This window comes from Eurosta solidaginis, chromosome 1, assembly GCF_040869045.1.
Source record: "Eurosta solidaginis isolate ZX-2024a chromosome 1, ASM4086904v1, whole genome shotgun sequence".
In the NCBI taxonomy this organism is placed as follows: Eukaryota; Metazoa; Arthropoda; class Insecta; order Diptera; family Tephritidae; genus Eurosta; species Eurosta solidaginis.
In genome coordinates this window covers 116,272,692-116,286,513 of record NC_090319.1, presented here as the reverse complement: position 1 = coordinate 116,286,513, position 13,822 = coordinate 116,272,692, and the positions used below count along the sequence as shown (strand labels likewise).

General features: G+C 38.3%; 1 protein-coding gene across 5 annotated transcripts in view; it reads left to right on the top strand.

Moving 5' to 3' along the window:
• Positions 1-13,174, top strand: part of LOC137236756 (meckelin) — a 215,467-nt gene extending 202,293 nt beyond the window's left edge. For 4 of the 5 annotated variants that reach the window (XM_067759738.1, XM_067759740.1, XM_067759736.1 and 1 more), the window contains 2 exons: positions 12,772-12,935; positions 13,025-13,174. In XM_067759738.1, coding sequence (XP_067615839.1) covers positions 12,772-12,935; positions 13,025-13,105 — 245 coding nt within the window. In that variant the 3' untranslated portion in view covers positions 13,106-13,174. Of the gene's footprint in view, positions 1-12,771; positions 12,936-13,024 lie in introns of those variants that run through there. The other variant, XM_067759739.1, reaches the window with a different exon arrangement.
• Positions 13,175-13,822: the final 648 nt, after the last annotated feature.

The following is a 13,822-nucleotide window of genomic DNA, read 5'->3' as shown; positions in this document are numbered from 1 at the left end:
CAAGACAAAGTGTGACGTTTTTTCTTTGCAAAATTTTTTCTGAAAGATGTTTATCGAAAGAGATATAGAAAATATAGATAAATAAGAATGAGGAGGATGACGTCGTAAATAATATAAAAAATGGGCTTCCGTTCAAATGATATTACTGTTGGAGACTGTAGATGCAGTTAGTGACACAGAGGATGTGGACGAAGATGTACAACTGTTTTCAGATCAAGCCTAGAAATTTCCTGGGGAAATCCGGGCATTGAGGTCCTACGCCTGTTTGTGGAGTTCACTGAAGACATAGGGTAACCCCATAAGAAGCTACTGGTCGAATTGCTTGTCTTTTGAAAGTGTTTTTTGAAATATCGTACTGAAAACATATTTTATTTATTATCAGGTTGTGTTGTTGTAGCGATAAGGACACTCCCTGAAGGCCTTGGGGAGTGTTATCGATGTTGATGGTGCTTTGCCGGATGCATATTCGGTACGTTCCGGTACCAAGCCCGACCATCTCGGGAACGATTTGTTATGACCTCATGCGACTTTCTTGGCCATACCACCCTCCCACCCCCTAGATCCATGAGGAGTTCGGCGTCGTCAGATCCTCGGCTGTTAATGAAACAGGATTCGCCACGGATAGGTGAGGTTGACAATTGGGTTTGGAGAAGCTATATATTGCGCTTGCAAGCTGAAAGGGTTGCGCCACACAACCCCTTGAATCTGATATTTTAGTCGCCTCTTACGACAGGCATACCTACCGCGGGTATATTTTGACCCCCTAACCCGATGGGGTGTATTTATTATTATCATGATTCCCTGTTTTTCAAATTTCGCACAAAGGAAATAAATTTTTGTAAAAATAAAATGAACTGAAAAGTGAAAATTTGTATATCACTTAGACCTAACGTTGCATGTACGCAACGTGCTCCACCACCCAAATGGGTTAGGGCAGCAAATTTTTTTTTGATGTTTTATTCTTAATTGAACCAATTTATATGGACACAGAAAATTCCATTGCAATTGCTCAAGCCCTTCTATGCTGAGGACTAAATGGGTTATATACCATTTAATGATTACTTGCCATTATTTTCTATTTTTAATGATTACTTTTCAATTATTAAAAAAATAATAATAAAAAATCATGATTTTTTGCGATTATTGAAAAAAAAACAAAAATATCAAAAATAATCAAAAGTAATCAAAAATCAAAAAAAATCAAAAGTAATTGATATTTTTGATTATTTTTCCGCTTTGTTGAAAAAAAATTCTCGTTTGTTGCATGCACGGGATAATTTCTACATACAAGTACATTTTAGGATGCAATAGTAAATCGTAAGCGCTTACCGAGGCGAACATATTCATGCAACATATAGGGCGAATAGTATATGAGCGTTGATTCCATAATAAGTTAACACCACCCACATTCAAACTTCACAAATATTCACATAGTAGGTTGACTGCATTCTCTAGTCACATCGCAGCACACGTGTATGCAATAAACGCTGACTAGCATATTAACATCATGGGAACATTACTGGTGATAAGATATCAACAACATAAGCTACCTGCATTCTTCACTCCAGTTACAAAACGCGCATTCGGAATAAATGCTGATGCCTAACTACCGCTCCGTGGGAACATAGTTCGCACTGCCAGTACCGCGCATACCTTAGCTTCATATTTCTACACGCGCATCCAACAAACGCCAACCGCGCGTCACCAGCGGATGGGAACATTGGCAGCGATACGATACCACTGCAACATATGAAAATACCAACAACGATGCGACGCCGCTGCAATTGGGCCGTCGCTAAGAATTAATAAAAGGCCATACTAACATAGTTTTAAGTTCAGTTGTATTTTGCTCATGTAAAACGAATAAAGTGCAAAAACCCGGCATAAGCCGGTATCTATTGATAGTCATATATAAGATCAACTGAACCCTAATCAGGTTATGCTACGCCTCACATTTTTAGAAATTTCAAGCTTTTATTTAATTGTCTGATCAACGCCCTAGATTGATGAGGAGTGTGATGACTAGTACGTAGGACCTACCTAATTATTTTCTAGCTTTTAGTATTATTATTACTTCATGTAAGTATTGTTTTCAATAAAACCGTTTAACTTAACATTTTTTTTTTAATTATTTTATATAAGTTATGACTATGCCACTGATTGTTTTGTAATCAAAGTTTATCATATTGTTCGCTTTATTTTAATAATATTGGTTTCTTATCATCGCCACTATGTGAGTGTTCTTCGTCCCATTTAGAGAGCTTTATCATAAATAGGAATTTTTTCGTTAATATCTTTTGAACGACTCAAAATTAATTTTTGTTTTCCGCCTTCGGGTTATTAATACTGAGGTCAAACCAAGTCTTGTAGGACACGTATTAGCAGTCGACCGCTGTTATAGACTTTTACAATGTATATATATACATTAGGGCGGGTCGATTTAAAAATCGCTCATTGCTCTGTGAAAATCGTATTCTAGGAATCAAAATAAGAAACTTTGCCGAAGGAACCATACCTCTAAACCGAATTCTGATGTCCCCCCCTTTGGGTCGAACTTTTGGGTAGGGGCAATTTCAATTCTACCGGCTGTGTCTTGTGGTGGCTTAAAAAAAACAACACAAGCAATTTTACGATCTGCAATTGTGTCACAGTGATACCTTCATTTTTTAAAACGGTTGAATAAAAAACCCACACAACTATGTTTACGACATGCAAATGCATCACAGTGATGCCTTGGTTTTAAAAGGGGTTGTAAAAACGCTAATTTGTAGTATTTTAAAAGGGAGTGGGCCCTAGTTCTATAGGTGGACGCATTTTCGGGATATCGTTATAAAGGTGGACCATGCGTTTGTACAATAAGGGTATCAAACGAAAGGTGTTAATGAGTGTTTTAAAAGGGAGTGGGCCTTAGTTCTATGGGTTGACGCCTTTTCGAGATATTGCCATAAAGGTGGACTAGGGGTGACTCTAGAATTTGTTTGTACGATATAAGTATCAAATGAAAGGTGTTAATGAGTATTTTAAAAGGGAGTGGGCCTTAGTTCTATAGGTGAACGCCTTTTCGGGATATCGTTATAAAGGTGGACCAGGGGTGACTCTAGAATTAGTTTGTACGATATGGGTACCAAATAAAAGGTGTTAATGAGTATTTTAAAAGGGAGTGGGCCTTAGTTCTATGGGGGGACGCCTTTTCGAGATATTGCCATAAAGGTGGACCAGGGGTGACTCTAGAATTAATTTGTACGATATGGGTATCAAATGAAAGGTGTTAATGAGTATTTTAAAAGTGGGTGCGCCTTAGTTCTATGGGTGGACGCCTTTTCGAGATATCGCCATAAAGGTGGACCAGGGATGACTCTAGAATGCGTTTGTACATAATGGGTATCAAACGAAAGGTGATAATGAGTATTTTAAAAGGGAGTGGGCCTTAGTTCTATAGGTGGACGCTTTTTCGATATATCGCCATAAAGGTGGACCAGGGGTGGCTCTATAATGTGTTTGTACAATATGAGTATCAAATTAAAGGTATTTTTATTTATTTATTTATTTATTTATTTATTTCTTTTCTATTACTAAGTTAAATTCATTTTTTCATTTACATATGTTCCGACTAAATAAATTTCTAAAGAGAAAAATAAACTCCAAAAAGAAAAAAACATCGGCATTTCAAAGTGGGATTTTTCAAAAATTGCCCCTACGACCCAAAGGGGGGGACATCAGAATTCGTTTTAGAGGTATGGTTCCTTCGGCAAAGTTTCTTATTTTGATCCCTAGAATATGATTTTCACAGAGCAATGGGCGATTTTTTTGCCTCCCCACAAATCGACCCGGCCTAATATACATATTCTTGAAAAGTAACCAACCACGTCGAAAAAATAATATATGATAGGCAAACAAATATGTTTGGCATTTCCATTGTTAGTAATAACAAGTAAGGAAGGCTAAGTTCGGGTGTAACCGAACATTACATACTCAGTTGAGAGCTATGGAGACAAAATAAGGGAAAATCACCATGTAGGAAAATGAACCTCGGGTATCCCTGGAATGTGTTTGTATAACATGCGTATGAAATAAAAGGTATTAAAGAGTATTTTAAGAGGGAGTGGGCCATAGTTTTATAGGTGGACACCTTTTCGAGATATCGCCATAAAGGTGGACCAGGGCTGATTCTAGAATTTCTTTGTACGATATGGGTATCAAATGAAAGGTGTTAATGAGTATTTTAAAAGGAAGTGGGGCTTAGTTCTATAGGTGGACGCCTTTTCGAAATAACGCCATAAGGTGGACCAGGGGTGACTCTGGAATTTATTTGTACGATATGGGTACCAAATGAAAGGTATTAATAAGTATTTTAAAAGGGAGTGGGCCCTAGTTCTATAGGTGGACGCATTTTCGGGATATCGTTATAAAGGTGGACCATGCGTTTGTACAATAAGGGTATCAAACGAAAGGTGTTAATGAGTGTTTTAAAAGGGAGTGGGCCTTAGTTCTATGGGTTGACGCCTTTTCGAGATATTGCCATAAAGGTGGACCAGGGGTGACTCTAGAATTTGTTTGTACGATATAAGTATCAAATGAAAGGTGTTAATGAGTATTTTAAAAGGGAGTGGGCCTTAGTTCTATAGGTGAACGCCTTTTCGGGATATCGTTATAAAGGTGGACCAGGGGTGACTCTAGAATTAGTTTGTACGATATGGGTACCAAATAAAAGGTGTTAATGAGTATTTTAAAAGGGAGTGGGCCTTAGTTCTATGGGGGGACGCCTTTTCGAGATATTGCCATAAAGGTGGACCAGGGGTGACTCTAGAATTAATTTGTACGATATGGGTATCAAATGAAAGGTGTTAATGAGTATTTTAAAAGTGGGTGCGCCTTAGTTCTATGGGTGGACGCCTTTTCGAGATATCGCCATAAAGGTGGACCAGGGATGACTCTAGAATGCGTTTGTACATAATGGGTATCAAACGAAAGGTGATAATGAGTATTTTAAAAGGGAGTGGGCCTTAGTTCTATAGGTGGACGCTTTTTCGATATATCGCCATAAAGGTGGACCAGGGGTGGCTCTATAATGTGTTTGTACAATATGAGTATCAAATTAAAGGTATTAATAAGAATTTTAAAAGGGAGTGGTGGTAGTTGTATATGTGAAGGCGTTTTCGAGATATCGACCAAAATGTGGACCAGGGTGACCCAGAACACCATCTGTCGGGTACCGCTAATTTATTTATATATGTAATACCACGAACAGTATTCCTGCCATGATTCCAAGGGCTTTTGATTTCGCCCTGCAGAACTTTTTCATTTTCTTTTACTTAATATGGTGGTAGGTGTCACACCTATTTTACAAAGTTTTTTCTAAAGTTATATTTTGCGTCAATAAACCAATCTAATTACCATGTTTCAACCCTTTTTTCGTATTTGGTATAGGATTATGGCACTTTTTACATTTTTCGTAATTTTCGATATCGAAAAAGTGGGCGTGGTCATAGTCAGATTTCGGCCATTTTTTATGCCAATCGAAAGTGAGTTCAGATAATTATGTGAACTGAGTTTAGTAAAGATATATCGATTTTTGCTCAAGTTATCATGTTAATGGCCGGGCGGAAGGACAGACGGTCGACTGTGTATAAAAACTGGGCGTGGCTTCAACCGATTTCGCCCTTTTTCACAGAAAACAGTTATCGTCCTAGAGTCTAAGCCGCTACCAAATTTCACAAGGATTAGTAAATTTTTGTTCGACTTATGGCATTAAATGTATCCTAGACAAATCAAATGAAAAGCGCGGAGCCACGCCCATTTTGAAATTTTCTTTTATTTTTGTATTTTGTTGCACCATATCATTACTGGAGTTGAATGTTGACATAATTTACTTATATACTGTAAAGATTTAAATTTTTTGTAAAAATTTCACTTAAAAAAAAAAATTTTTTTAAAAGTGGGCGTGGTCGTTCTCCGATTTTGCTAATTTTTGTTAAGCAGACATATAGTGATAAGAGTAATGTTCCTGCCAAATTTCATCATCATATCTTCAACGACTGCCAAATTACAGCTTGCAAAACTTCTAAATTACCTTCTTTTAAAAGTGGGCGGTGCCACGCCCAATGTCCAATATTTTACTTATTTTCTATTCTTCGTCATAAATTCAATGCACCTACCAAGTTTCATCGCTTTATCCCTCTTTGGTAATGAATTATCTCAATTTTTCGATTTTTCGAAATTTTCGATATCGAAAAAGAGGGCGTGGTTATACTCCGATATCGTTCATTTTAAATAGCGATCTGAGATGAGCGCCCAGGAATTTACATACCAAATTTCGTCAAGATATCTCAAAATTTACTCAAGTTATCGTGTTAACGGACAGACGGACGGACGGACGGACATGGCTTAATCAAATTTTTTGTCGATACTGATGATTTTGATATATGGAAGTCTATATCTATCTCGATTCCTTTATACCTGTACAACCAACCGTTATCCAATCAAAGTTAATATACTCTGTGAGCTCTGAGTATAAAAATAAAAAGGGTTTAAAAAAAATATGGCTCACTATGCAAAACTTAAAATTGTATAGGAAATATCCCAGACGTAATCATATGGAAATAAAAAGAAGTTTCAATCTAATGTACATCGACATATGTTAATAAATTTATCTGGGATATAACAACCTTTGGTTAGACAATTGATCATGATTATGAATGACAACTTAGATGATCGCTCCAGTTGGAAGTGAAGCTATCAACCTAAGTAGTATTACTCATACATATTGTAACGAATTTAGGGAAACTCCGCTTATTCCAAATCTGCTGCTAACGTTCGAATCACTAAACTGTTGAATAAATAACTCCAATATTCAATAATGCAAAAATGGTCATTATTAGACTACTTGAAAAATTTCACAATAACACTTCACAACCAATAGCGTGATTAAATCAAACTGATTGCTCATGCCTCAGCTGGTGCTGCTTTTATACTCTTCAGTTTCCTCGTTCGCATACTTCTAGGCGTTTCTTCTTCTAGAATTTACTACTTCTTTACCAGCTATAAACTCACCAGCTATAAACTACAGATGCACGTTTATAGCTTCTCATATGCGCGTGTATATATGAGTGATACTTCAACCGATGATTGCATACTTTTGCATATCTCTCCTCTTCTTGTATGTACATATGTGTAGACATAATGATTGATTTGTTTGTGTAGATACAAGTGACAGGTAGTATCGGCTTAGAGATGATAGTATGCCTTAGTGTTGCTAATATTCGTTACAATATTGTTTGAGCATATTGTTTTGTCGTAAAACAATACGCACTACCCCGCAAGGTATCCGTCGGATACATCTATATTGGATATATTTATTTTTGATATAACATAATTTGCTAGATTTAAGGATGAAACCATAAAGGATCGTTGCTAAATGAAAGCTTTTGGACGCCAACCTATGAATCCCACATTTTTTTACATATTGTCTGGGCAATTAGAAAACCCGCCGTTTTCGATCACACATTATTTTATATAATGAGTGAAGTAAGATATGCACATGTGTGTATACTTACCGAAGAATATGTTTAGATCAACGCCCATATACCATACGCCCTATATTTGCATGTATATATTCGCCTCGATAAGCGCTTACGATTTACTGTTGCATCCTAAAGTGTACTTGTATGTAGAAATTATCCCATGCATGCAACAAACGAGAATTTTTCTTTCAACAAAGCGGAAAAATAATCAAAAAAAATCAAACAAAAATCAAAAATGATCAAAAAAAAATCATGATTTTTTTTTGATTTGTTTCTTCTAATGGTAATCAATTAGTAATTGATTTTTTCGGAAAACAATTGATATAATCATTAGCCATTAAAATAGGTATCTAATTAATTGATTACTAATGCTAATTCAAATTTAACAGGTCTGACTAAAACTATATATTTCACAAAAAATGTTATTTATTTGTCAAACTATTTCTAACGGTTCTGATCTGGACTCTTTTGGCGGATGGTGCGCAGACAATAATTTATTTTTAAATTCAAACATTTGCTGTGTTGTGTCTTACTCCAAAACAAAAACTGCCACATACTTTATCTACAAACTAAATGCTAAATCTCTTAATCGTTGTCAAGAGAGTAAACACTTGGGTGTAGTTTTTGACCCCAAACTCTCTTTTTCTAGTCACATGGACTTCATTGTTTCAAAATTTGTTGCAATGGCGGGGTTCACTAGACGTAACACCAGTGACTTTAAGGACCCTATGACGTTGAAGGCACTTTATATATCCTTGGTCAGAAGTGGTATTGCATATTGTTCAATAATATGGAATCCTTTCTATGAATCTAACTCCTATAAAATTGAGAAAGTTCAAAAAATGTTTACAAAAATTGTTTTACGTATGCTTCACTGGCCAGACGGCCTCCCTTCATATACGAGCAGGCACAAATTGCTTGGTCTTCAGACTTTGCATGACAAAAGAACTTTTATCTCACTCATGCTTGCCTATAATGTAATAAACTTTAGGACGAATTGCTCTGATTTATCTACCTTGTTCATTCCATATATTCCACTGCGTGATCTTCGACATACTAGATTATTTATCGAAATAACTCATAAAACGAATTATGCTAAGAATAAACCTATAACTAGGACTATACATCTCGCAAATCGATTCAGTAGTGTTATTAATTTTAATAACAGCTTATACAAGTTTAAGCTTGAATGGTTTTCTATTTTTAACTAGTCTGTAAGAAAGCATGTAGCTATCGACATGTAAGAATTGAAGTAGATTATGGTCAGCGCAAAGCATTTATCAAACACCAAAGGCATGTCTTAATTGGGTGTATCCAATTTCAAGGGGTTGTGTTCGCAACTCTCGCAAGGGGTTGCCAACGTAATATATAGCTTCTCCAACCCAATTTCAACCTCACCTAACCGTGGCGAATACTGTTTCATTGACAGCCGAGACTCTGGCGACCCCAAGTTCCTCATGGAACTAGGTGGTGGGGAGGGCGGTATGGCCTAGAGGGTTTAATGTGGTCATATAAATCATTCGGGCGATGGTCGGGCTAGTAGTACCTTAATAGTGCTTTGTTACCGGAACGTACCGGATCTATATTCGGCAAAGGGCCATCATCATCGGTAACTCTCCCCAAAACCTTCGGGGAGTGTCTTTATCGTTAATACAACAACAACAACAAAGCATGTACTTTTAGACTGAATGAATTAGGTTAGGTTAGGTTGAACATGAGGACCTCACATAGACTGATTGAGTCCGTAGTGTTACCAGAAGTTTGTTTTAATGACCAAACTGAAAACCCCTATCAAAAACCAGGACCTATATTATAAAATAACTCCGTCCTCTTGGCAAATACTAGAAGCTTCCTAGGACTTAAGTCCCTTGCTGCTTCTAGATCTGACAGCTGTATCACTCCTAATAGCTTGAAGTCTTAGCCTGGCAAGTGCAGGGCACGAGCACAGAACGTGCTCGATCGTTTCCTCCTCCAACCCGCACTTCCCACATCTGTTATCACTGACCAAGCCTAATTTAAAGGCATGTGAAGCCAGAAGGCAGTGTCCAGTCAGAATACCCGTCATGAGTCTACAGTCCTCTATTTTTAATGATAGAAGCAACTTTGTTAGTCTAAGGTTGTAAGACCTACACATAATCTTCGACACTTTACAGCCCCGCGCTTGAACCCACGCCTTTCCCGCTTGGTCGATCATGTGCTCCTCTCGCCTTCGCTTAATCTCGCCCAGTCTAATTGGGACGTCTACGGACCAAGCTTCAAGGGATGCGCCCTTTTTAGCCAGTTCGACCGCTTTTTCATTCCCAGCTATTCCCATATGCCCTGGGATCCAATATAGATGTATGCTTCTCCCTGTCCCGATTCTCTCCAGAGAGTGCTTACACTCTAACCCGCATTTAGATGCTGTGCTATGCGAGCTTATTTCATTATTTGCTGCTTGACTGTCAATATAAAATTTAACACGGTTACAGCTTAAGCTATTCTCTTCCAGGGTTCCTACTGCTTTGGCTACGGCTAATAATTCTGCTTGGAAAACGCTACAGTAATCCGGCAGCCTGTAGGATCCGCTTATTTCCGGATCAGCACAGTATACCACAGACCCTACTACTTTGGAACCATCTGTGTACACATGTATCGAATCGTCCGCCATTTGCACACCATTGCGCCAACCGTCCACCTCTATTGTGGCCTTAAGATCTCCCTCGAAGCACAGATAGGAAATCAGGTAGTCTGTTCGTCTTGTTATTGAAGACGCTATACTACTATGGCCATACGATCGGCGCTCAAGCTGCCCCGAGGCACCGAGCCTGATTGCAGTTGTTAATGCTATGTTCTTTGCTACCAGTTCTACAGGTGGAATGTGCAGAATGGCATACAGTGCAGCCGTCGGGGTTGTTTTCAGGGCTCCCGTAATGCTAAGCATCGATAGTCTGCATACCCTCTCTAATTTTTTGAGGTATGTTGGTTTTTGTGTGGCTTTCCACCAAACAAGAACTCCATAGTATAGAATAGGGCTCACAATCGCTGTAAAAACCCAATGAAAGAGAGGGCGATAAGCCCCACGTACACCCCAGCATTCTTTTACATGCATAGAGTGCCGTTGAAGCCTTCTTCACCCTCTGCTCCACGTTGAGCTTCCATGACAGCTTACTGTATAGGATGATTCCTAGATATTTTGTGCAAGGTTTCTCCTGTAAGGTCACCCCTCCTAACTTAGACCTGGTCCAATTAGGGACCTTGTACCCCTTTGTAAACAAGACCATATCCGTCTTCTCCGCATTGACTTTCAACCCGACATTAGATAACCAGGTATGAATATCCCAAAGCGCCCGATCCATCAAACAACTAATCGCTGGAAGGCACTTTCCACTTATGACAATTGCAACGTCATCTGCGTTAGCCGTAAGTTTTACGGGTCCTCATCGAACCGCCTGAGTAGTTGGTTGAGGACCAGCGTCCACAGCAGAGGTGATAGCACCCCTCCCTGCGGCGTGCCCCTGTCCACTGATTTCGTGGCCTCGTACAATCCCCATTGTGATGGAATCTTCCTGCAATTTAACATGCAGCCGATCCATCTGATTAAGGTGGGATTTACTTTAATGTAATTAAGACCATCCATAATCGCCCATTTAGAAACATTATTGAACGCCCCGGCAATGCCCAAGAAGACTCCTAGAGCATCCTCCTTTTATTTCAGGGATTTCTCTATACTAATTACCACCCTATGCAATGCGGTGCCTACCGACTTGCCTTTGGTGTACGTATGCTGTGTTGTGGAGAGCAGCTTTTCATCCACGTTGGACTTTATGTACACATCTATCGGCCTCTCAAAGGTTTTGAGCCGAAATGATATTAAGCTAATTGGTCTATAGTCTTTGGGAAAGCTACCGCCTTTGGTAGGAAAGCTACACGAGCAGTTCTCCAAGAGTGCGGTACATGATTCAGCCTTATGCACCCATCGAATGTTATTTTAAGCCATTCCACGACCGCCATACTTGAAACTTGTAGCATGGCCGGGAATATACCGTCTGGGCCCGGCGATTTAAACTTAGAAAATGTTTTCACTACCCATTCGATCTTGGTATCGGTCACCAAGCCCGGCACTACCCGCTCCGTGATCGAAGTCTGATTGATGGCTGCTGGCTCTTCTAAACGTCTCTCAATGGGAAATGTGTGTCGAGAAGCACCTCAAGGGATTCCTCACTATTACGTGAACATTCCCCGTTCTCTTTCTTTATTAGTCCCTGGACTATGTTTCCCCTTGCTAGGACTTTTTTCAACCGTGCTGTTTCGCTGGAGCACTCTATGTCCGTACAGAAACTTTTGCATGAGATTCTCTTTGCCCTGGAAATTTCACGCTTGTAGATCCTCAGTAGGTCCCTGTACTCGTCCCGACACGCTTCGCTTACCGCGGTCTTTGCGAGCTTAAACATTTCTTTTACCTGTGTTCTTATAAGACTCAGCTCATTGATCCACCATGGCGGCTTTGCTTTTCCTCTCAATCTTCTTAGAGGGCAAGCTTTGTTATACGCTGTCATAAGCGTCCTTCGACTCCTCCAGTTCCTCCACATTGGCAACCTCTTTGGGTTGTCCCAGTTTTGTTTCTACCTGTTTCTGGAATTTAGTCCAGTTCGTTGACCTAGGGTTTCTAAAGGTTTCTCCCTCCTCTACCCTCTTTAGGGGGATGCTGATATACGCATGGTCGGAGAAGGATGTTCTATCAAGAACCAGCCAATCATACCTTGATATATCACGCTCGGAACTCAATGTAATATCCAGAACATTGCTTGATGCTGGACCAATGTATGTAGGGACATTTCCCCTGTTGGCTATCTGCAAATTGGTTTGCAGGATGTAACAAAATAAAGATTCGCCTCTCTCGTTCGTATCTGCTCCTCCCATGCATTGTGGTGCGCATTTCCATCTGCGCCTATGACCAACCGGCCTTTGCGCCCTTGAATTAAATAAATAAATAAAATGCACGCACAAAGAAATGACTAGTAATTCAGATTGATATTATTGACAGGTTGACTTAGCACATTTTTTTAACAGCTGACGACTTAGCACATTTACACATTATTGCCCACAGCACATAAAAATGAAAAATTAAATTTTTTTTTTTTTTGGGATCCATGTATGTATTTTGAATTCAGTTTTAAAACTGCATTAAAATACAATTTTTCAAAAAAAGTGACTTAGCACATTTCCACATTAAGCTAACGATATGTATATTAACCTTTCTTTTGAATTCCAGGTAAAGGAACTTTCTACATTGATAATGCCAAATCGTTTGACCGGTTGCTTCTGTATGGGAATAGTTTCAATATAATTTTGATGGAATTGACGATGTTAATTATCGTTTTTATTCTAACACATAATTTGATAGCTTCAACTGTTGTCGTTTATTTGTTCAATAAGGTAATTTTCAATATACTTCTTTTAAACTTGATCTGCTCACAAGGTATTTAAAATTTATATAAATGTTAATTCATATATATTTTTTATAGTTAATACAGAATGTCTTCCTAAAATATGTGCGCCACAATGTAACATCAAAGACTTCTATTGACAAACGTTTTCTTATGTGATTTTTATTAAAACTTTACTAAATTAGGAACTTCTGAAAAATTGTGGAATAAACATTATACGGAAATTGATAAAAATTTAACCAACATCTTCTGACTTAATACAATAGGTCCGTTATTGAAATGATGGATGGGATTAATGATCCATAATTTATTGTTACTTTTCTAAATAGTTTGGCAGTCTTATATTAACCGTTGATTCTTATCACTGAATAATGATGTTATTTTTTTTCGCGACCTGTATTAATTTAAATAACGTAAGATAGCTGGCTCAAGGTTTTAAAAATTGTAAAAAAAACACACAAGTTGTTTTTAATTTTTTTGCGAAATATTTCGGCTACTCAACGGTAGTCGTCTTCAGGGAACTACAATCATAAAACAATTTTTTATTAATATTGAAATTTTTGTAACATTAATTATCACATATGTACATACATACATTATATTTTTACACGTCCGTACACCGTCACGTGGAGTTTTGTACTGTCCTTTCGTTTGTAAGTAAATGTTTGTAGATGTGCGCGCAGTGGTCAGTGTCGCTTTTGTAGTTCAGTCTAATGTCCGTCAGTGTGTTGATGATTTACAGCATTTCCAATGTAAAGTGTTTGGTATAGTTCTCTTGTTGTTGGATTATGCTTGCTTTCTCAAATGTTGGTGTGTGGCCGCTAGCTTTACAGTGGGCCATGAGTGCTGTTTTTTGAATGTGCGAAAATTTGCACT